At 44.2% G+C, this 24,853-nt stretch overlaps 1 protein-coding gene across 1 annotated transcript in view; it reads right to left on the minus strand.

Annotated features, from left to right (window-relative positions):
• Positions 1-23,431, minus strand: part of LOC115082088 (neuromedin-K receptor-like) — a gene marked incomplete at its 5' end in the record, with an annotated part of 54,933 nt that extends 31,502 nt beyond the window's left edge. The window contains one exon of the mRNA XM_029586355.1: positions 23,235-23,431. Within this exon, the coding sequence (XP_029442215.1) occupies positions 23,235-23,431 (197 nt within the window). The remainder of the gene's footprint in view (positions 1-23,234) is intronic.
• Between the last annotated feature and the right edge of the window lie 1,422 nt (positions 23,432-24,853).

A 24,853-nucleotide genomic window follows, 5' to 3' on the forward strand; every position in this document is an offset into this window, starting at 1 on the left:
AATGTTTCCTCTTCACATCCCTATTCTTTACTAATTATGAGTTCTATACCCTGTTTCACCCTCCTCTATTTACCAAGTCCATTTCTAAGAAGCAATCCTGTGTGTGAAGAGCCTGTTGTAGTGACTCTGGATTTCTTTTTATAGTGGGTCCAGTTCAATAACGTCATGACTTCTTAAACAGAACTCACAACCTTTTCAATCCTGTAAGCAGGACAGTAGACAACTACAGAGCTGCCAAGTTACCCAGTTGCCGGAGGAATATTTTGACGCCTCATTCTGATGCATTTTGGAACCTGCAGGACTGATTTCAATGGGTGGAATCAAGGACTGCAGAAACTATACTGTTTTGGAATATAAATTCAAAATGAAGACTGGCCAAAATGTCTCCCTCCTGGAATTGGGTAAACTGGCAGCTCTATAGTTACATACACATTATGCCACATCATACAGCTGTACCTAAACAGGCTGATCCTGTCCTGGGTTTTGCCCCTTTGTTTGCAAGGAGCTGCATTTCTAATTTCCCTGTGAAATGTAGGACTACATCTCCATGCTCACAATGAAGCAAAACCAAGATTGGATCAACCTGTTCAGATTTGAAGAAGCAGCAATTTATACATCTATAAATGTACAGTCAGAGAGAGAAATAATAAATCATATTTTGAATCTATATAGCACCATGGAAAATTACAGGATCTAGGCATTTAGGTGGTCCATCCTGCTTAGAGCAAGATTACTCTAGACATCACAGGAATGAATGTTCACCCTGCGGACTGAAAATCATTCCTGTGGTGAATCCAATGCATCAGCTGTTAGCAAGGGTACAGAAAATAGCCTGCACTTAGGCAGCAATTTTTCAAAAATAGTACTATGCCAAAGAATATACATGAAAGTATTCTTTATTCATCCTACAACAGTGACAAACAGCTTTTGGAGTTTAAAGTGTTTCTGCTTCACTGTGATATTTTCTTTCTCTTGAGTAAAACATGTTAAAAAATGATCAGATTGTTTCGAAATTATCTCATTCGAGAATTTTCTTAGATTCTTAATTGTGGTTCATCTAGAAACTCCTTAATAAGGTATTTGAGCAGCTTTTTAAAAATACAGTATCTATATATGCCTTATCAGCCCCATTTTATATCTAACAGTTTGCTTCTTTCTGTATTTGCTCCTTTTCTTGATTGGCACCCTCCCTTATTGGTGGTCTAAATGAGGACTGGGCTGGGTGCAATATTATATACATTATTCTCCCCTTTTCAAAATTTTTCCTTTAAACTTTTTCTTTTTGACATTGGCACCCTTATTTCCTTGTCAAGAGATTCTTGATACATATGTACAGAGGTGTGCTAAGGGGGAGGGGGGGTGCGAGGAGGGCGGTCTGCCCTGGGTGACGACAAGGAGGGCGGTGCCAGCCACTGTGTGACCAATCAACCTCTTGTCGTCACCGGGAAAGAAGAAACGCTCCAGCCAGGAGCAGTGGGCAGGCAGGGCGCCCAATCCCTACCAGCCGAAGAGAACAGGCACAGAGCGACACCCCAGAGGAGGCAGCAGGCCGCCGGCAGCAGGAGAGGCTGCAGCCCACCAGTGGAGCCTAACCAGCTGGCGGCCGTATGGCCTGAAGACAGCAGGAGGCCCTCGGGCCATGCTGGAGCTCAACCTACCACGGCCTGAAGTCAACAGGAGACCATGATGTGTGTGAGCTTGTGTGAATGAGTGAAAGCCTGTTTGTGTATGTGTGTGTGTGTCTGTGGGAGAGCGTGTGTGTGTGTATGTGTGTGTGTATGTATGAGAAAATGCCTGTGTATGTATGAGATGGTGAGTGTATAGAAGAGTGAGTGTGTGTCTGCCTGTATATATATATATATATATATATGAGAGGGTGCCTGTGGATGCATATGTATGAGAGGGTGCCTGTGTGTGTGTGTATGAGAGGGTGCCTAAAGGCATGTTTGAAAATGTGCCAGTGTGTAGGACTGGGGTGAGAGCGATGAATCATGTGTGTGTGTGTGCCTGGGTGAGACAGGAATCGTTTGTGAAAGGTACAGAGGAAGTGCATACGTGTGAGAGAGAGACGGAGGAAACGTGTGTGTCTGTCGTTTTTCACACACACACACACACTCAAGCTCCCTCTGTCTCTCACCAAACGTGTATGCGTATGAGAGACAGAGGGAGCATATTTTGTTTGTGTCTCTCTGTGTGTATGTACCCTCAACTCACAACAATCTCAGGGTGAATGGTGTGGAGAGTGGGGGATTTTAAAAATTCTTATTAGTTTTAATTACTGGGTTTATTTGATGTCTGCTGTTTTGAAATATTTTATCTAATGTTTAGTAAATGTTTAAAAATTTGTATAAGATCTTCTAATTATTGAATATTATTCTATTCATCAGTTGTTTTGAAATGTATATGTTTTAGTATGGTTTTACTATTCTGACTGATTTATATTTCTTGATTGTATTGTTTTGAGGAATAGTGATATTCTGCTTTTCCATTGTTGCACTGCATAAAGAATTGGCTTGTGGTTTCCAATTCAGTTTTTGTCTACATGTGTGCATGTGAAAGAAAGAGAGAGAGAGAGAGAGAGGAAGTGTGTGTGTGTGTGTGTGAGAGAGGGCGTTGTAAGAAGCATGTCTGTGTGTGAGAGAGACAGAGGAAGAACGTGTGCGTGAGAGAGGTACAGAGAATGTGTGTGTGTGTGTGTGTCTGTGTGTGTGCATGTGTGTGTGTGCGTGTCTTACACACACACACAGACACACACACACATGCAACCTCTGTCTCTCACCAAGCATGTGTGTGTGTGTGTATAAGAGAGGGAGCATATTGTGTGTATGTGTATGCATGCCCCCAGTCTAAAGAGTGGAACAAGAATGGAGAGGGAGATTTTTTTAAATCCTTGTTAATTTTAATTATTTGGTGTTATTTGGGTGTTATTTGATGTGTCTGCTGTTTTGAAATATTTTATCAATGTTTAGGAAATTTTTAAATTATATATTGGGGGGGGGGGGGGGGGGGAGTGCCAAAGAAATATCCATCCCAGGTGCCAAATACTCTAGGTATGCCTCTGCATATGTAGCACCCCCTCAGGTAAAAGAGGAAAATTACCATCAAGGGGAAAGGGAAGCTGTATCAGAAGTAACTTCACTCATCCCAGTCAAAGGAGGCTTAAAGGATGGGGGTTGTGGCTTGCTAAATAGAACCAGGGTAGATTAATTTCCATGCCCACTTTCCAGTCCCAGAATATTCCCCAGCTCCAAAATAGAACACCAAGGGGGTGTTATGGCCTTTTTGCATGCAAAAAGCACCATAATGCATGGAGAGAGAGAGAGAGAGAGAGAGACCGTCTGCCCCATCCCCGGACCACCCCTTTCACTAACCTCGGGACTTACACGCGTCCCGGGGTTTACGCGTGTGGCTGGGCCCTTTGATAATAGGCCCGGTGCACATAAGGCCCGGCCACACGCGTAAACCCCCCAGGATTTATGTGTGTAACCTTTGAAAATCTGGCCCATAGTATTGTTTCGGGGTCTATATTCCAGCCCGGGGAGGCAGAACAAAACCCCAGGAACAAAAACTCCCTGGAACCAAAAATCCCAGGGTGGAGGGGGGAGAGAAGAACCTGGCGACACAAAGTCAAGGACGCACCCTGGTTCCTTCCCCCTGTAAACAAAGAGAAAGAGGAGCCACAGGTGTGGGAAATAGAGGGTGGAGATCCAGAAGCCAATCCCTGGCTGCACGGAGACAGCAAACAGAGGGTAGAGTCCTAGGAGCCAATCCCTTGCTACTGGAGGAGGAATCAGCAAGATATAAAAAGGAGTCTCCACTCTCTAGCAGAGCAGTCTCAGTCTCTTGCCAGGGGCTGAGGAGTCCATGCTCTATGTCATTGGCTCCTGAGAGCCATGGTGATCTCACTGGCTCACAGTGTGTCACCTATTGGTGACACTCTTATGTTCCTGTACTCAATGTATATTACTCCTCGGTTACCTGCATGCAGTCAGATGGAATTGAGTCTCACTGCCAGTAAACTAAACCGAAAGGGAAGTTAGTAATTGCCAGTTTGCCTCCTTTGATTATACTCCCAGTTGAGAGTTGCTTGAATCTCTACCCCACCAATCCAAGCTCTAGAAACCGGTGAAACTTATAGAATCAGGGATACAAGTTTGAAACCCTGTCAAATTTGCATACATAAAAAATATTTAAAGAAACATTGGGTCTAATTTACCAAGGCTTATCTCCCATTCTGTGTTTATAGGAAAAAATGATTAGTAAATGAGGTCCTAAATTATTTTTCATATAATGATACAATTAACAAAATAATAGTTGCCATTGATTCTGAAATATTATGGGGCCAAGTTGCTATAGAGCACCTAAAAAATGCTACAATTAACTCTTGTGAGCAAATCAGTAAGGAGACAATTTTCAAAGGATTTTTGCCTCCTACCTGTAAAATTAGGAGGCTAAAGGAGACTATTTGAAACTTGATCCAGGCTGATCATCTAAATATAAGCTATTTTCACACGGTAGCTAAATTAAGAAAGCCAATACATGGGTAGGGCCAGGACACGTTGGGAGAAGCAGATTTTCAATGCTCATTGCATAACTTAGGTGATCAAATGTAGGCCAAAGAAGCCCTAAATCTAGGAATCTAAATTTTGTTTTCCTCCAGCTTGGCATCATTTTCAGTCAAAAATTTAAGCTCTTAAGGTTGTTTGAATGTTTCCCTAAATTTAGACTGCCAAAATTGATTGGCAAAGTGAAGTGCTGAGTGTTTTTTGAAAATTGATCCCAAGTTATTGAGATGCAGAGAGTGCATACTGTAAAAGGCCTACATTGGCCAGCTGCAAGCCCTGCATGTCGAAATCCAGCATGTTAACTATCCCAAAGTGAAGAGCGCTTCATTCTCCCCCCAACGCCAAAATAGTTTCTGTGCCCCCGCCCACTCATGTCTCCTCTCTTCCTGGCATCATCCAAGCCATTTCTAGATCCTCTTGTCCAGTCTTCTGAAGACAACAAAGCCCCCTTTAGGGCCCTCGATCTACCTCACTGATACCAAAAGTAAAGGCCTCTAGGCCCATTCACTAACCCTCATTCTCTAAGCCCCATAGTAAAAGGACTATTGGAACCCTTTCATGCCTCCCTTCCCTCTCAGATTGATAACTCACCAGTTCAGAGGTGTCTCAGTGTTCACTGGTAGAACTGCACACACTTCTTGCCAGCACCAGCTCTGCTTTCCAAATGGCTCCGCCTAGCAGCACTGCACATCTTGACACATTGTGAATCGCATCTAGGCTGCACCATTTGGAGAGCTGTAGCAGTGCCAGCAGGAAGTGCATTCATTCCCTCCTGCTAGCAAAGAAAGGGTCACTCCAGAGAAGTAAGTTATCATTCTGAAGAGGTATGGGGGGAGGGAGGGGGGAGACATGGGAGGCTCTGGATACCTTTTCTTTCAGCAGAGGAGGCTTTGATGTTTCATGTGCGTCAAGAGAAGCCTAGAGGGTTTTCTTCTGTGTTGGGGCAGTGGGTGCCTGAACGAGATTCTCTATTTCTTATTTTCATTTATTTTATTAAATTTGATTATGCACTTTTCCCAACAGCACAAGAAATGCCTTGCTGAGTTAGACCAAGGTCCATCAAGCCCATCATCATCTCTCCCTTAGTGGTCAATTCAGGTGGCAAGCACCCAGCAGATCCCTTACAGTAGGTCGATTTACTGTTAAAAACATAACATAAGAACATGCCATACTGGGTCAGACCAAGGGTCCATCAAGCCCAGCATCCTGTTTCCAACAGTGGCCAATCCAGGCCATAAGAACCTGGCAAGTACCCAAAAACTAAGTCTATCCCATGTACTGATAAGTGGCTATTCCCTAAGTAAACTTGATTAATAGCAGTTAATGGGCTTCTCCTCCAAGAACTTATCCAAACCTTTTTTGAACCCAGCTACACTAACTGCACTAACCTAGCTTACTGTAGTCTACATGGCTAAAAATGTTTTGGGGGCTTTTCCTGCAGAAACTTATGCTAGTCTCTTTGACAATGTCCTCTGGCAACAGATTCCACAACTTCACAGTGCACTGTGTGAAAAAGTACATCTACAATTTGTTTTAAATCTACCGGTTGTTAATTTCATGCAGTGTTCCCTTGTTTTACTATTATTTGAAAGGGTAAATAACCATCCTTTGTGTACCTGCTCCACCCCACTCGTGATTTAAAAACTTCTATTATATCCCCTCCCGGCCATCTCTTTTCCAAGCTGAAGACCCCTAGCCTGTGTAGCTTCTCATCATAGGGGAAGCCGTTCCATCCCCTTTATCATTTTTGTTGCCCTCCTCTGCACCTTTTCTAGTTCCGTAAAGTCTTTTGCGAAACAGGACGACCAGAACCACACACAATACTCAAGGTGCTGTTGCATCATGGCTTGATACAGAAGCAATATGATATTTCCCATTTCTCCATTCATCTTTGGATCATTTCTAGCATACTATTTGCTTTTTTTTTTTTTAAATGCCACCGAACTGAGCTGTGGATTTACCATATATACAATGTGCTGTTTGTCAGCAGCAGAGAACCGGAAGGCTCATCTGCATACTTCTCCCAGAAGCAGAGAACTCCAGAGGACACTGCAAGTCATCCAGGCTTCAGCTTCTATAGGCCCTGCACTTTTTCCAGCACCAAAGGACTAGAAGGATCATTTGCAAACGTCTCCCGGCAGCCACAGCGCAAGGACTCTGGAGGACAATGCAAATCATCTAGGCTTCAGCTTCCATAGCCTCAACTTCCACATATCCCACCCGCTTTTCAGCAGCAGAGGATTGGAAAGCATGTGCCAAAAAGACCACTTCCACTATATTTTCAGCAACAACGGATTTAGTTATTTGCTACAATAACAGGGGATTAGTTCAAAACAAAAGACAATAAGCTCTGCAACCAGGCAGTTATAAACTTAAGTGTAGTCTCTGTCTGAAGGATCACTGATACAAATATGATAAACCATTAGATTTGTCTGAACATTCCTCCACCCTTAGAAATTTTAAATTGCTAACAACTAAACAAAATTAAGAGACAGGCAGTAGCCCGGCAGAGAGAGGGAGGGGCTATCCAGATTTTTGCACTGACTGCCACATGTATGATATGTACCACTTGATGAGAGGTTGCATGTGTGCCCTTTGTGCAAACAGTTTCTACCCCTCAAAGAATGAATCCGATTTATGGAGGCAGAGTGGTTGAGGCTTGGGTTGGTGGGGGCAGGCTATGCTGGGACTGGGGGAGGAGCTCAGCCTGGGGGGTGCAGGCCGATCTGGGCCTGGGGCTGCAGGAGAGGAGGAGCAGACTATGCTGGGGCTGGAGGGGAGAGGGCTATTAATAGGAGCCTCTGAGGATTTTCCATGGATGGCTCTACTGCTGCTAGAATGGGGGGGGGGGGGGGGGGGGAGGGAGAGGCAGGCTGCGCTGCTCCTGGGGCTGTTGGGGGGCAGGCAGAGAGGGAGGGCACTTCTTATAGGATTCCAGGGGAATTGCCAAGTGTGTCTGTTATTTTCAACATATTGTCCACAAGGACTTCAAGGTCCTTTTCCTGAGTAATGACTCCCAATAGAGACTACAGCATTATGTATCTTTAGTTCAGATTAGTTTTCCCTTTGTGTATCACTTTGCACTTTTCCATATTAAATTTTATCTGCCATTCAGTTACCCAATCTCCTATTCCCACAAAGTCCCTCTGCAGTACTTTGCAATCCATTGTTGTTTAACAACTTTGAATAAATTTATGTCATCTGCAAATCTGACCACCTCACTTGTCATTCCCTTTTCCAGATCTATATGAATATGTTAAATAGCACAGCTCCCAGTACCTAGTCCTATGATGCTCCAGTAATGATTTTTCTCCATTTGGAAAACTGACCATTTGATCCCGCCCTCTCTTTCCTGTATTTTAACCAATTACCGATCCACAATCGGACATTGCCTCTTAGCCCATAACTTTGTAATTTAAAGAACAGTCTCTCATGGTGGACTTTGTCAAATGCCTTCTGAAAATCCGAATACACTATACCAGTCGGCTCACCTTTTCCTTCATGTAGTTAAATGATATTAGGTTTCATATTAGGAGCTACCACCCAGGAAAAAGATCTAGGCATCATAGTAGATAATACATTGAAGCTGTTGGCTCAGTGTGCTGCAGCGGACAAAAAAGCAAACAGAATGTTACGCATTATTAAGAAGGGAATGGTGAATTAAACGGAAAATGTCATAATGCCTCTATATTGCTCCATGGTGAGACTGCACCTTGAATACTGTGTGTAATTCTGGTCGCCGCATCTCAAAAAAAATATAGTTGCACTGGAGAAGGTACAAAGAAGGGCAACCAAAATGATAAAGGAATGGCTGCCCTGTGAGGAAGGCTAAAGAGGTTAGGGCTGTTCAGCTTGAAGAAGAGATGGCTAAGGGGGGGATATGATAGAGATCTATAAAATCACTTGAACAGTTAAATGTGAATCAATTATTTACTCTTTCAGATAATACAAGGAGTGCTTGTAGCACATTTAAAACAAATTGGAGAAAATAATTTTTCACTCAATGCACAATTAAGCTCTGGAATTCATTTCCAGAGGATGTGATTAAGGCAATCAATGTAGCTGGGTTTTTAAAAAGTTTGGATAAGTTCCTGGGGAAGAAGTCCATAATCTCCCTGACTTAGGGAATAGCCACCGCTTATTATTGGCATCAGTAGCATAGGATCTATTTAATGTTTGGGTACAAGCCAGGTACTTGTAACCTGGATTGGCCACTGTTGGAAACAGGTTGCTGGGCTTGATGGACCCTCAGTCTGATCCAGTAAGGTAACTGTGCTAACAGTTTTTTTTAAATGTGAGTGCTGCTTTCGATACTGTCAATCATCAACTACTCTCTTTAAGACTATGTGAAATTATTATTGCAAACAAGGCCCTGAACTGGTTTTCCTCTTTTCTTTCAGAGTGTTCTTTCTGGTGGATTAAAATGATAAGATTTCTAGTGAGGCTACAACTTCCATTTGAAGTCCCTCAGAGCTCCATTTTGTCTCCATTATTGTTTAATATTTTTGTTTCTCCTCTGGCCATTTTGATTCAAGACATGGGCTTTCACCCATCATTTTATTCAGATGATTTACAGATAACAGCATTTTTTTGAAGTGAAAACTGCTGATGATTTGTCTCCTTTCAACACTTGTTTAGGTGGAGTATCTGCTTTGTTGAGACAGACCATAGATTGCAAGTTAATTCTTTAAAATCTGAGGCAGTTTGGTTTAGCTCAAAGTCTTTTTTCCCAGGTGTAGCACCTTTGATGTCAGGTACACCTATTCTTTTGAAGTCTACAGTTGTTTCCTTGGGGGTACAGTTAAATTCTTCTCTTTCTATAACTAATTTTAATTCTTCTACAGTGCAGAAATCTTTTTTCTTTTTGAGATATATCAGGAAACTTCATCCTTTATTAGAAACAAAGATTTGGAGACATTAGTCCATGCTTTTGTGATCTCAAAGATTGAGTACTGTAATTCTTTATTGTTGGGAGTCTCTAATATTCAGTTGAAGCATTTGCAACTGGTGAAGAATATGGCTGCAAGGCTGATTTTAGGCTTGCACAAATTTGATCCCATTTCTCCAGCTTTTAAACAATCACATTGGCTACTGGTTATTTACAGAGTTTGGTTTAAAGTGCTCTGTATTGTTTCTCGTACACTCTTTTCTGGTTTTCCCTCTTAATTTTCTAAATTGTTAATTCCTTAAGGGTAGATTTAAAAAAATTACGCGATCGCGTACTTTTGTTCGCGCACCAGGCGCGAAGAAAAGTACGCTGGATTTTATAAGATACGCGCGTAGCCGCGCGTATCTTATAAAATCCGGGGTCGGCGCGCGCAAGGGGGTGCACATTTGTGCAACCTGCGCATGCCGAGCCCAGCGCGTGCTGCCTGTTCCCTCCGAGGCCGCTCCAATTTCGGAGCGGCCTCGGAGGGAACTTTCCTTCGCCCTCACCCCACCTTCCCCTCCCTTCCCCTACCTAACCCACCCCCCCGGCCCTATCTAAACCCCCCCTTACCTTTATTCCACGATTTACGCCTGCGAAAAGCAGATGTAAATCTGCGCGCGCCGGCTGGCTGCCCCGCTCCGTGTTCCGGTCCCAGGGGCTGGTCCGGAGGCCGCGGCCACGGCCCCGGAACGCCCCCGGGCCGAAACCACGCCCGCGTCACCGCCCCCAAAACGCCGCATCACACCCCCGAAACGCCACGTCATTCTGCCACGCCCCCGACACACCCCTTCCCGCCCCTTTAAAAAAACCCCGGGACTTACGCGCATCCCGGGGCTCTGCGGGCGCCGGCGGCCTATGCAAAATAGGCACGCCGGCGCGTGAGGGCCCTGCGCGCGTAAATCCGGCCGGATTTACGCGCGCAGGGCATTTAAAATCCACCCCTTATATTCCTTCAAGGATATTTTGCTCTTCTCAAGCTTGGGTTGCTTCACATCCCTCCTCCATCTATTTGTTTAGAATCCGCAAGGGAATCTTCATTTAGTTTTCAGACTCCGTCATCATGCAGTGTTTTGCCATCTAACATTCTTTCAGTTCTGGATTATTGAAATTCAGGAAGGCAGTGAAGTCCTGGTTCTTTAATAAGGCATTTGATAACATCAAATTTGTTGCCTGTAGAGAGTCATATGTTTGTTTAAATTATGTATATTTATTTATTTTATTTATTTAATAAAATTTCTATACCGGTATTTGGCTCTTTAGGATACCCAACTATGAATTTGGTTGTTTTGTTTTTGTTTTTATGTTTATATGAATTTTATGTGTTATTTTTATGTTTATATTTGATCATTTTGGTTATTATGATTATGTTTTTTATTTGTTCCACCACTTGGGGAACATGTTTGATCAACCTGGATATTAACTTAGTAAATGAAATGCAATGAGATGTTCTTATGTTTATTTACATTCTTAAAAAAATGTAAAAGATTGGTAAGGCAAGACCTCTCTTTGCTAAAACCATGTTGACTCTTCCCCATTAAGCCATGACTGTCTATATTTCCATTGATTTTAAGAATAGCTTCAACTATTTTGTCCAGCATCAATATCAGGCTATCCAGTTTATAGTTTCCTGGATCATCCCTGGATCTCTTTTTAAAAATTAGCTTCACATTGGCCATCTTCTAGTCTTCCAGTATTGTGTCTGTTTTAAATGATAGAATACTAGTAACAGGTAGGTACAGAAAAAATCAGAATATGTAAACAATTTCACACAATATATACAAAATAACGGATAGTAGACTGACTATAATAAATAATAAACACAAGCTAAAATCAGCTATATATGATCCTGCTATTTGCTTTGGTGACCCCTTAATAAGGACTTAATATAAACTCCTTGAATTCTATGTATGGTAAATCTTTGGCCATGCTTTTGGGGTGGGATGCAGGGGGCAGTGGTGATTTAAGAAGCTTCTTTTTTTTGTCAGGGGGTGGATGGATGAGGAAAATTGAGGCTGGGGGTTCAGAGCCCTGAGTTAGATACCTGTGTGCCAGCCCTCTTGGCATACTAATGTCTAATATCACCTTCTAGCAGGTGCTAAATTTACCAGGGCTTGAAAGCCTTCATGTAAGGGATCACAAAACCGTGCCTTACTAGTAAGTCTCAGGGTCTCAATGAACCTTAGGTGTGAGGTCAGAAAGAGAGTGCAGGATCGGAGAAGGTGGTAGGCACTCCCCAGTGGGAGGTGCCAACAGTTTGACAAAACTTCTGCTCCTTCGTAGTGCAGGGTTCTTCTTCTTTTCCTGCTTCTTTGGGATTCTCTCTTTCTAAAAGGGATTTCTTGGGGTGATCTTTCCAAGGGAGAGGACTGCCTTTCTCCTGTCCTGAGAAGGTAATAGGAGCCTACAGTCAGGGTACTCAGACCTTCAGGACTTTGAGAGTTTGCTGCAGCTTGGAATCCAAGGAGACCCAGATACTACTGAAGACCCAGACATGATCTCAAGGGAGGGAGAGGAATTCTCCTACTTTTCAGTTGTTCAGGGAGAATATACATCAACTGAGTAAAGAATGGAGATCACAAACTGGAATCAAAAGGAGGTTTGCCAAGCTTGGGGAAGGCCAGCTTAGAGCTGCTGCCTGAGGAAAGCATTAGTCAGAGGCTCATCTCTATTTCTCTAAGGAGGAACACCCTTATTATTATTTTTTTAATTAATAATTTTATTGTTCAAAATCAACAATACAATCAAGTTCGGTGCTGAGGATCTGCATTCACTTTTGCAGGCACTACCAGGGAGGTTCCCCAGGGAAGGGGATTCCATTCCAAGAGTTCCTGCTGCCAGAATGTGTAGAGTTCCATTTGACTGAGACTATGATTTTTGAAATTTTAATTTTCTGAATTGAATGTGTACGTACCAAAAGTGCACCTATTATGCTTGGCTGAATGTGGCAGCCATGCCACGGCCAGCCTCATTCACCCCAAGATGCTGCTGACATGCTGCTCATCTGATGTTGCTCCTAGGCACGCATGCTCGTGAGCGTCAGAGCATTGCAGGTCCTGTGGCAGGAGGTTCCTAGTGGCACCAGTTGATGATGTTATCCCTGCTGGGATTTAAACCAGCTATGCAGCCATCCAGTGCCTTCACAACAGGTCTCTTGCTTGTTTCACAGTGCTAGTTGCCAGCATGTTCCTGATCGTTCCTAGTGTTCCTGTTTGTTCCTGGTGTTGTTTCTGCTCCTGTCTTGCTCCTGGTGTCGTCCTTGTGAGTCCTGTGTCTTGTCCTGTTCCAGGCTCTGCTGTCCTTGTCTGTCCCTGCTGTTCTTTCCTGTTTAGTCTCATTTCCTTGACCTCAGATCAGGCCTAGACTTTGCCTTGCCTTCCACTTGCCTTGACCTCAGATTGGACCTGAACTTTGCCTTGCTTTCTGTCTGCCTTGATCTCGGAACTGAACTTGACCACACTCTGCTCAGCCACTGATCCAGCTTCGCCACCCCCTTTGGATCTCATCTAGAAAGTCCTGCTGGCTGCCAGAATCTGTGGGTTTAACCCAAGGGGGAGGTGGTTGACTAGGCAGAAGTCCTACTACTGTGGTGCATCAGTCACCACCTGTTAAGACCTATCTTATGCTTGAACAATATAGGCTGTGCAAACAACAGTGGCACAAGCACTCACTATCCCACCTTGTGAAAACACCTCTGATTTTTTTTATCTGCAACCAAGTTTTATTAGAAAAGGATTTTATTTTCACAACACTTACAGTGGTGGTGTGTCTTTTCCCTATTGAATTATTGCAGAAGTCCTCCACAAAAAGACCTCAAGGGCTTTGAAAGAATTTGCCTTCCCCCCTGGGAAGAACCCAGGAGTAAGGGAACTGGAATGGGCCATGAACTCCCACATGAGCCCCTGCTCCTGCCAAGGCTATATCCATAAATATAGTGATTGTGCACAGGGGGATAAGAGCTAATCAGCAAATTATTATCCTATTTACATAGTTTGTAAGCATGCTAATTTGTAGCCTGCATACATAAGCTCCATTTATTGCTGAGTATTTATCCTCTCTGGCAGGCTTTAAAGATTTGACCTTTAAAAAACATAACAAAATGTTCACATTGCCTTCATACCTGATTTGTTTGCATGTCTGTAAAGGTAGTTGCCATGTTAAGACCTCTGTGACCATATTCAAGGGACATACATAGTATTTGTAAGATAGAAATTTAAAAACTCTTGTATCCCCTAGTGTTATTCTTTGATTCCTGTTTAGATATCGCTTGCATTCTTTATATTATTTTGGCTGCTTTTCTTCCTTTAAACATTTTGTACCTCTTTTCAGGAGCAGCAAAGAGGTGCAAATTAAAGCAATACGCTCAGCAGGTGCTTGGCAGGATAGACTTCAGTGTGAGTATTTTTAGCAGCTTTATGACATCTGTAAATGAGTACCAGTGATTTTCATTTCTCTGATGGTGGAAAAGTAGCCTGGTGGTTAGAGCTGCAGGCTACAAACCAAGGAAACCAGCATTTAGATCCCACTGCTGCTCCTTGTGACCATCTGCAAGTGATTTCACCCTCCATAACTACAGATACAAAAAAACTTAAATGGTAAGCCCTCTGGAGACAGGGAAATACCTGCATGTAACCCCACTTTGAAGTGCCTGAAAAGTGGAATATAAATAAATAAATTCAACTGCAATTATTGTATCCAACACATATTCTAAGAACATTTCATCCAGCAGTACAATTAATTTCTCTAAGGCATTATAATAAACTTCCAGGTTCTGATTAGGCAAAATGGCAAGTGGCACTTTCTCTTCATTTTAACTTCTAATATTCTGGGTGACTATGGGCTTCATTTTCCAAGCAGTTTACAGAGAGAGAGAGAGAGAGAGAGCCTATAATGCCTGTGCCCTAGACAAGTATTTGTATCCCTATGGGAGGGCCACCTAGTAACTCGAGGTGGGGATAAGGTATGAGCGTCGGGGGTTGGGGGCCACTTTCGCATTCCACATGAGATGTACGGAAAGAACAGTGGTTTCTAGTGAAGATTTGCTGGCCGTCGGAGTGAGGAAACTCACTCCAAGAGGAGATTTGGGCAACGTTCTCTCCACCTAGCTTGATGGACACTCTACCTGGGCAACAACAAGCTAGGTGGAGAGAATGTAGCCCAAATCTCTTCTTGGAGTGAGTTTTCTCACTCCGACGGCCATCAAATCTTCACTAGAGACCACTGTTCTTTCCATAGGTCTCATGTTGAATGTGAAAGTGGCCCCCAACCCCCTACGCTCATACCTAATCCCCACCTCGAGTTACTAGGTGGCCCGCCCATAGGGATACAAATACCTGTCTAGGGCATAGGCATTATAGGAAGTCTCTCTCTCTCTCTCTCTCTCTCTCTCTCTCTCTCTCTCTCTCTCTCTCTCTCTCTCTCTCTCTCTCTCTCTCTCTCTCTCTCTCTCTCTCTCTCTCTCTCCCTCCCTCCCTCTCCCCCCCCCCCCCAGACACTTTCGTGAAAACATCGTACAACCAATGAATCATGGCGGTGCATGATGTATTTGCAACTCCAGTTCCGCAAATGGCGAAAACATCAGGTGCGGCAATGTTTCCCCACTGCATGAAAAATGCCTTATTTGCATAGGACACACCCCCTCATGCATTACTGCTGCAATATTGGAAAATGAGGCCCTATGTCAGGAATTTTCACCATTTAACACAGAATCATGCTTAGCTCTTGAGGACATTTCTGTTCTGTGAGACTCACTGTGGATGATGTGAATAGCCATTATCAATGATAAAAAGAAATGATGTCAAAATTAATTCAATGGGAGAAGTCAAAGTTAATCAATGCAAAATGATATTAAATATACACTACATAGGGCCATTGATAGAGCAGCACTCTGAGGGTCACTCATAGTGATGGGGTGCCAGGTTGAAAACTTAGAATTTAATCTGACCTGATGCATCCAAACATGGAGATAAAATTTGAACCAGACCAGTACTGTGCATCTCACTCCAGTTTCGGTGAAGCAAGAAAGTAACATGTTATGATTTAAGGTATGAAACGCAGCTGATACATTTGATAGAATTGACATATAATCTGTTCACTATCAAAGCCTTGTCAAAATTGGAAAGTAGGAGGGTTTCAGTACTGTGAAAGTCCCTCAGCCTATTCGCTGTGAAACATGCTACCTCACCTTCCAGAAGGAAACTAAAGCATTGTTGTTCAACCAGACCTTCCTTCAGTCCAGTCTTACCACATAGTACTCTTCAAGGCTGTTCAGCCGGTCCTGCTGTTATGCCAATCCTATCAATGAGGACCCCTACTGTAAGGAACTTAATCCTTTCCTCCACACAAAATAGCAGTCCACTCACAGAGAAGACATGCAGTAGATATTCTGTTCGGCACCACCCAACCATTCCAAAATGCTTCCCAATTGGAAACTTGTCTCAAGGTGGTGAATATCAAATTTCAACTGAAAATGAGAGAGAGGCTTCGGAACTCAGGTGTCTACCTACCTGGCATAAAGCCAACCAACAGCAGGTCGCTTCTACTTGACTCCATTTCTTGTCCTGTTTATTGTCCTGATTTTTTAACCATTGTTTTAATGGTTCTTAAATACTTTTTCCAGTTTTATGTCCAAATGTTCTGTTCGATGTCCATCGTTACTTAGTCGATTGTGCCCAAGTTAACCGGCTAAGTGCTGTTTCAATGTTGGCCTATCGATTCCAAAAACTCAAAACTCTCCTCCTCATACCACTCCTCTACACTGTGAGATCCCAGATTGATCTGATCTGAGCGGGCTCAGATCTTAATATATGAAGGGACAAAAAAAAAAAAATCCCAAAAAGAGGATGGCCCAAACACTGAAGACAGCTCAGGGTATGCAAAACTCCCACATCAAAAATTCCAAGATGAACTCTGGGAAAAATACTCGTGTGAGTTCTAATCCCTGCTACATTTAAATATAATGAGCAGGCCACTATGCATTGTCCTGGGCTGAGAAATGCAACACTACCTGCCGGGCAGCAGTGATTAAGAAAAATAGAGTTAAGATTAGTAAACCAAGTCTCTGTGAGAAGCAAACAATCTGGTTTCTGGAATTAAAGAATATCATAAATTACCACAGCTTTTTTTTTTTATATAGACCATGCATTAATGAGCAGTAAAGGAAGGGCAGTGGATAGTAGGGATGTGAATCGTTTTTCAACGATTAAAATTATCGTCTGATAATGTTTATATCGTCTTAAATCGTTATAGAACACGATACAATAGAAATTCTAACGATTTATCGTTAAAAATCGTTAAATCGTGTTAGTGCGCACTAACGGGAGTTAGTGCGCACTAACTCCCCGTTAGTGCGCACTAACTCGATTTAGTGCGCACTAACTGAAAATGATACAAATAAACACTTTCCAGGTCACTGAAGGTCAGTTAGGAATGAATATGTGTTCCTATTGGCTGGCTGCCCTCTTATCTATTGATGTTACCAAGGTTACCACTGAGGTGATGGTTGGGGGGATGGGAAATGGAACTGGAAACTAACGAACACCAACAGAAAATGAAACAAAGTGTTCACACTTCCCAGGTCAGTAAAGGTCACTTAGGAATGAATATGTATGTATGTATTCCTATTGGCTGGCTGTGCTCTTATCTATTGATGTTACCAATATGGTTGGGGGGATGTGAAATGGAAACAGTTGGAAGCTTGACAAAAAACGTAATGTAATGATCAGCACTCACGTGACTAGAACTTGTTTGTTTATTATTTTTGTTAGCAGGCACCTGAAATGCTAGTGCATGTTGAATTTGCCAATCACTGTGCATTTTAGAAAGGTGGTCCTGGCTGGAACTGTACACAGTTCAAATATATGTAATTGATTGTTGGTAAGTGTATTTTTTAAGTAGCCACACTGGCACCAGTATGTTTACTTTTCCTCCTACTTAACTCACTAGCTCAGCTTTGTAAGAAGGGCTTCTCTGCTTGTGTGTTGTTTTTGTTTGGTGTGAGGAGAGCAGAAACATCAGATCTTTATTCAATCTACTACAGTCATCTCTTACAGTGCCCTATCCCTATTAATACCAGGAGTGTTGTGATCTTCCTGCACACAGTGCCCTAACCCTGATACCAGTCTGAGACAGCTCCCTCCCTGCATTACTAGTGAGAGGCTGGCTTCACAGACAGGGGGGAGCTGCCTGACCCTCACTCCTGACTTCCCCCATGTCCCAGCTAGTGAATGGTGTGTGGGTAAGGGGGGGGGGAGGATGGTGAAGTCTGAGACAGCTCCCCCCCTGCATTACTAGTGAGAGGCTGGCTTCACAGACAGGGGGGAGCTGCCTGACCCTCACTCCTGACTTCCCCCATGTCCCAGCTAGTGAATGGTGTGTGGGTGAGGGGGGGGGGGGTGGATGGTGAAGTCTGAGACAGCTCCCTCCCTGCATTACTAGTGAGAGGCTGGCTTCACAGACAGGGGGGAGCTGCCTGACCCTCACTCCTGACTTCCCCCATGTCCCAGCTAGTGAATGGTGTGTGGGTGAGGGGGGGGGGGGGAGGATGGTGAAGTCTGAGACAGCTCCCTCCCTGCATTACTAGTGAGAGGCTGGCTTCACAGACAGGGGGGAGCTGCCTGACCCTCACTCCTGACTTCCCCCATGTCCCAGCTAGTGAATGGTGTGTGGGTGAGGGGGGGGGGAGGATGGTGAAGTCTGAGACAGCTCCCTCCCTGCATTACTAGTGAGAGGCTGGCTTCACAGACAGGGGGGAGCTGCCTGACCCTCACTCCTGACTTCCCCCATGTCCCAGCTAGTGAATGGTGTGTGGGTGAGGGGGGGGGGGGAGGATGGTGAAGTCTGAGACAGCTCCCTCCCTGCATTACTAGTGAGAGGCTGGCTTCACAGACAGGGGGGAGCTGCCTGACCCTCACTCCTGACTTCCCCCATGTCCCAGCTAGTGAATGGTGTGTGGGTGAGGGGGGGGGGAGGATGGTGAAGTCTGAGACAGCTCCCTCCCTGCATTACTAGTGAGAGGCTGGCTTCACAGACAGGGGGGAGCTGCCTGACCCTCACTCCTGACTTCCCCCATGTCCCAGCTAGTGAATGGTGTGTGAGTGAGGGGGGGGGGGGAGGATGGTGAAGTCTGAGACAGCTCCCTCCCTGCATTACTAGTGAGAGGCTGGCTTCACAGACAGGGGGGAGCTGCCTGACCCTCACTCCTGACTTCCCCCATGTCCCAGCTAGTGAATGGTGTGTGGGTGAGGGGGGGGGGGGGGAGGATGGTGAAGTCTGAGACAGCTCCCTCCCTGCATTACTAGTGAGAGGCTGGCTTCACAGACAGGGGGGAGCTGCCTGACCCTCACTCCTGACTTCCCCCATGTCCCAGCTAGTGAATGGTGTGTGGGTGAGGGGGGGGGGGGAGGATGGTGAAGTCTGAGACAGCTCCCTCCCTGCATTACTAGTGAGAGGCTGGCTTCACAGACAGGGGGGAGCTGCCTGACCCTCACTCCTGACTTCCCCCATGTCCCAGCTAGTGAATGGTGTGTGGGTGAGGGGGGGGGGGGAGGATGGTGAAGTCTGAGACAGCTCCCTCCCTGCATTACTAGTGAGAGGCTGGCTTCACAGACAGGGGGGAGCTGCCTGACCCTCACTCCTGACTTCCCCCATGTCCCAGCTAGTGAATGGTGTGTGGGTGAGGGGGGGGGGGGGGGAGGATGGTGAAGTCTGAGACAGCTCCCTCCCTGCATTACTAGTGAGAGGCTGGCTTCACAGACAGGGGGGAGCTGCCTGACCCTCACTCCTGACTTCCCCCATGTCCCAGCTAGTGAATGGTGTGTGGGTGAGGGGGGGGGGGGGAGGATGGTGAAGTCTGAGACAGCTCCCTCCCTGCATTACTAGTGAGAGGCTGGCTTCACAGACAGGGGGGAGCTGCCTGACCCTCACTCCTGACTTCCCCCATGTCCCAGCTAGTGAATGGTTTGTGGGTGAGGGGGGGGGGGTGGATGGTGAAGTCTGAGACAGCTCCCTCCCTGCATTACTAGTGAGAGGCTGGCTTCACAGACAGGGGGGAGCTGCCTGACCCTCACTCCTGACTTCCCCCATGTCCCAGCTAGTGAATGGTGTGTGGGTGAGGGGGGGGGGGGTGGATGGTGAAGTCTGAGACAGCTCCCTCCCTGCATTACTAGTGAGAGGCTGGCTTCACAGACAGGGGGGGAGCTGCCTGACCCTCACTCCTGACTTCCCCCATGTCCCAGCTAGTGAATGGTGTGTGGGTGAGGGGGGGGGGGAGGATGGTGAAGTCTGAGACAGCTCCCTCCCTGCATTACTAGTGAGAGGCTGGCTTCACAGACAGGGGGGAGCTGCCTGACCCTCACTCCTGACTTCCCCCATGTCCCAGCTAGTGACTGGTGTGTGGGTGAGGGGGGGGGGAGGATGGTGAAGTCTGAGACAGCTCCCTCCCTGCATTACTAGTGAGAGGCTGGCTTCACAGACAGGGGGGAGCTGACTGACCCTCACTCCTGACTTCCCCCATGTCCCAGCTAGTGAATGGTGTGTGGGTGAGGGGGGGGGGGGAGGATGGTGAAGTCTGAGACAGCTCCCTCCCTGCATTACTAGTGAGAGGCTGGCTTCACAGACAGGGGGGAGCTGCCTGACCCTCACTCCTGACTTCCCCCATGTCCCAGCTAGTGAATGGTGTGTGGGTGAGGGGGGGGGGTGGATGGTGAAGTCTGAGACAGCTCCCTCCCTGCATTACTAGTGAGAGGCTGGCTTCACAGACAGGGGGGAGCTGCCTGACCCTCACTCCTGACTTCCCCCATGTCCCAGCTAGTGAATGGTGTGTGGGTAAGGGGGGGGGGGGGAGGATGGTGAAGTCTGAGACAGCTCCCTCCCTGCATTACTAGTGAGAGGCTGGCTTCACAGACAGGGGGGAGCTGCCTGACCCTCACTCCTCCGGGGTATTGTGATCTTCCTGCACACAGTGCCCTATCCCTGATACCAGGGGTGTTGTGATCTTCCTGCATGCAGTGCCCTATCCCTATTAATACCAGGAGTGTTGTGATCTTCCTGCATGCAGTGCCCTATCCCTATTAATACCAGGAGTGTTGTGATCTTCCTGCATGCAGTGCCCTATCCCTGATACCGGGATGTGTGCAAGAAGATCACAACACCCCCGGTATCAGGAATAGGGCACTGTGTGCAGGAAGATTACAACACCCCCAGTATCAGGAATAAGGCACTGTGTGCAGGAAGATCACAACACCCCTGGTATTAGGGATAGGGCACTGTGTGCAGGAAGATCACAACACTCCTGGTATTAATAGGGATAGGGCACTGTGTGCAGGAAGATCACAATACCCCTGGTATCAGGGTTAGGGCACAAGTTCTAGTCACATTGACTGATCACATTACTTGTTTTGTCAAGCTACCAACTGTTTCCATTTCCCATCCCCCATATACTGTCAGTAGGAAACTTGGTAACATGAATAAATAAGAGGGCAGCCAATAGGAATACATATTCATTCCTAAACTGACCTTAACTGACCTGAAAAGTGTCAAATTGTATCATTTTCAGTTAGTGCGCACTAACTCCCAGTTAGTGCGCACTAACGGGAGTTAGTGCACACTAACTCGAGTTAGTGCGCACTAATCGGAAAAAACGATTTTTAATGATTTTTTAACTAAAAAATCGTGCCTAAGACGATTTTCTTGCCCTGCCACACGATTTCTATCGTTAAGACGATATGGAAAACGATTCACATCCCTAGTGGATAGCTTAATAGCCTAGTAAGCTGTAGAGGTATATAAATAAGGGCTGATCCTTGATGCAACTGCATTCTTGTGGTGAGGAAGGGCTTGAGGGCCATACCTGCTGCGTCCCATGACAGTTGGAATCTTATAGGTGAATTTTAAAAGCCTTGCACACACCAAAGCTGGGAGATACATGCCCAAGATGGGCCAGCACATACCGAGTGGATTTTATAAGCTGCCTGAGTATGCGTGTATCTCCCGCTATGCACACAGAAGTCAAGTGTTTTGAAAAAGGGGCGGGCATAGGCATGGACTGGGCAGGGCACGGGCATGGCAGGGAAAGCTAAGAGATGTGCAAGTTAATACATATGCGCGCACAGGCAGGCGCCGGAGTCCCCTGCTGCCTAACTTTACTGAAATAAAAAAACATTCTAGGCTAGTCAGTGGGGTTTTAAGGGTCAGGGCTAACAGAGGGAAAGGGAGGCTATTAAACCTGGGGGTGTTTTGAAGTCCTATACCTTGCCTGGGCGAACTGAGAAAACTGGTAATTGTGTCAGCGCACGTCTACTAAAATCCCCCAGCTTATGCAGTAGACGCAGCAATTGCACACACATGTGCATGCTCACTTAAAATTGTATGGAGATGGGGGAGACAGAAGGCACTGCACTAAGGACTGATCATGCGTTAACAAATGGAAAAACCATAAAGAGGCATCACATTTACTGAAAATGTAATGTAAGAAACTAAGGGTTCTTTAAAGGAGGGACAAATATACTGTAGCTCAGTATTGTCTGGAAGAAAATTAAATTGCCATATTAAACGGCAACACAATGCAATCTTGAATATCATAATTATTCTGGAAATGATCTGCAGTGCTGTGGTGAGAAGCCCATATTTGGATTTTCTAATACAGACATTCTACTTACTTCTGAGGCCCATCATCTTCATGGTTAGGGATAAATGTTATAGAGAAATCCAAAATATATTTAGACTTATTTTAATTACATTTTTCTAGTGGCACAGAGTTCTCTATTGATAATGTCTTGGGTAGGTTAAGGGCTCTTGTCTGTATCTCAAGTTTCAGTTTCTCCCTTTCTGACATTTATTGCCAGATTATACCCTTCCAACTGGTGTATGTTATTTTACTTGTCATAGCAGTGAAACCCTACAATTCCAAACTATCCTTATAAATTCATTGACTCCCAAATTGTTTGTTGAAAAGAGGCTTTATTACTGTTGAAATTTCTAGCACTGTAATATCTTAAAATAAAGCTTGAAGAACTGAATTAAATATCACCATGATTACATCTCTGCGGGCTCTAGACACGAATCAAACAGTCATTACTGCAAGTCGTGTTGACTACTGTATTTTTTCAGGTTTTGATACTGGCTTAAAAGAGAAGTGAGTACATCATTTTTCTTTTCAGAGAAAACATTTCCTTGATAGTGTGTGAATACTATGGCAATTTATTTAGCACCATTTTAAAATGAGATTCTATTTAGATTATTATCAAATGAAAGATACAAGTGATAATGTGTAATCTTGTAATCTATAATTTATTAATAACCCAGTAGGTGGTAGATTTGAACTTTTAGATTCTAGTTTATTACACGTACATACTATTACTATAGGGCATAAAAGGTTGGTTTTCTGTCTTACCTAAATAGCTTTTAATCTCACATAGGGAACCATTTAATAAACTGTTATTGGAAAAATGTCCACTTCACCGGTAACACAAAGGCATTAACATGTGTTAACACTTCTTTAAGGCAACTTTAATGCTAATACAGGTATTCAATGTGTGCTAACGGTGTTTAATAAATAGGACCCGAGATTTGTTTTCTCAACTGAAATTTACAAAAGAATGTATGGGATGCTATTTTCAAAATAGTCACTAATGGTAAGATTTTTTTTTTTTTTTTAGCAACAAAGAATATTAGGCTCATTCTAATTTATTTTATTTTCTACTGAGCTTTACTATGCAGTCCTACATCAAATAGTTGTTTCTTACCTTCTGTTCAGACAGCAGTAGATGATGGGATTGTACATTGTAGAGCTCATGGCCAGCCAAAAACTGGCCAAGTAAATTTGCTGGATATATTTCCATCTTGTCAGTTGTTTGTTTAGTGCAGTGACTATGAAGTAAATGTGGTAGGGCAACCAGCATATTGCAAACGTCACCACTACTACAATCATCATTTTTACTACCTAAAATTAAAACAAATAAAAAAACATTAATATATATATACTTAGTAAAAATATCTGCATGTCAAAATATCACCACACCACACCCCACCCTATTGACCTACGACCCCCCTCCCATAGGCATGCAAACCTTAACCATCCTAGTCTAACCCCACCTGATATTAACTTATTATTCCTGATGGCCTAGTGGGGCTGGGACTGCCAGTGTATGAGGGGAGTCAGAGGACTATTGGGGAGGTAGTAAGCCCAAGAGGGATCATTGTTTACAAAGGGTGCGGTTGGGAAGGAAGGAAGGAAGGAGAGGGTATTTATTCTTAATTTTTTTGAAATTGGGCACTGAAGCTACTTCTAAGGGTGGCAGGGGTTGATATGGGGCCTCACAAAACCCCCAAGGAGTGGGTTACACATGTTGGGGAGGGGTTGTTCATGCCACTTCAGAGTTGTAGCTAACTTTCATTTAAATAACATGGCTTGCAATTGCCTAGTAATAAGCTGTTTTGCATGCATTTGCAAAGCACTCATTACCACACCAGTATTATTGGGGAGGGGATAATGTTTGTATTTAACATACTGCCATTATCACAGCATTAAGCTGTAAACGCCTAACACAGCTTAGCAGCTAAGGCCAATAGACTATTAAAGAATGTACTTTTTCTACGCCTCAGTAGTATTCATGTCTTTTCTTATCACTTGCTAGCTCATTTTTCACCATTATTGACTAAAGTATATTTCTTGTTTCTAAACCCTCCACACTTTTATACAGTGTAATCACTTCCTTGACATGATAACATCAAACAGCAAACTTGCTTTGAAGCATATGTCAACAGCTCTTTCTTTTACTTTCACACTATGTTTACAAATCCATTTTGAGACTCTCACAGTTACCAGCAGTATCACAATGAAGTAGGAAAAATATCAGGTTTCACTGAACATTGATGATATGCTTATGACAAAATGTACATGACTTTTTATTCTTTTATTTGCAAATGAAGGACTCATTATGTTATCCGTTCTGCTCTCATATGCAAAATGCAACTTTATTTATATTTGGAAACAATTTCATTATTATATCTTGTTTTTATTGTATTTTATGTTTTGTTTTCCACCTACAGCCCCTGACTAAAGAGGCAGTTTTTGAAATGTGAAAAATGAATCTGTAACCCTCTGTTATTTACAGACTGCATCCTCAGTTTCCCGTGATTTTGCAACTGTTGGAAGGGTCATAAAATCCAGCTCTTTTTTTGCAATTCCCCATTCCCTGTGGAATAGTATGCACTTTCCATAATGAGTTTACTTTTGTTTTGTAAAACAAAGGAGTATCCCCAGAGTTGTTACTTGGTCGAGGAAGAAAACAATGTGCCTCCACTTAATTTCATAAATGTACATGGGTAGACTAATATGCACATTTTATACCAGTGTTTTAGA

This window comes from Rhinatrema bivittatum, unplaced genomic scaffold (assembly GCF_901001135.1).
Source record: "Rhinatrema bivittatum unplaced genomic scaffold, aRhiBiv1.1, whole genome shotgun sequence".
Lineage (NCBI taxonomy): Eukaryota > Metazoa > Chordata > Amphibia > Gymnophiona > Rhinatrematidae > Rhinatrema > Rhinatrema bivittatum.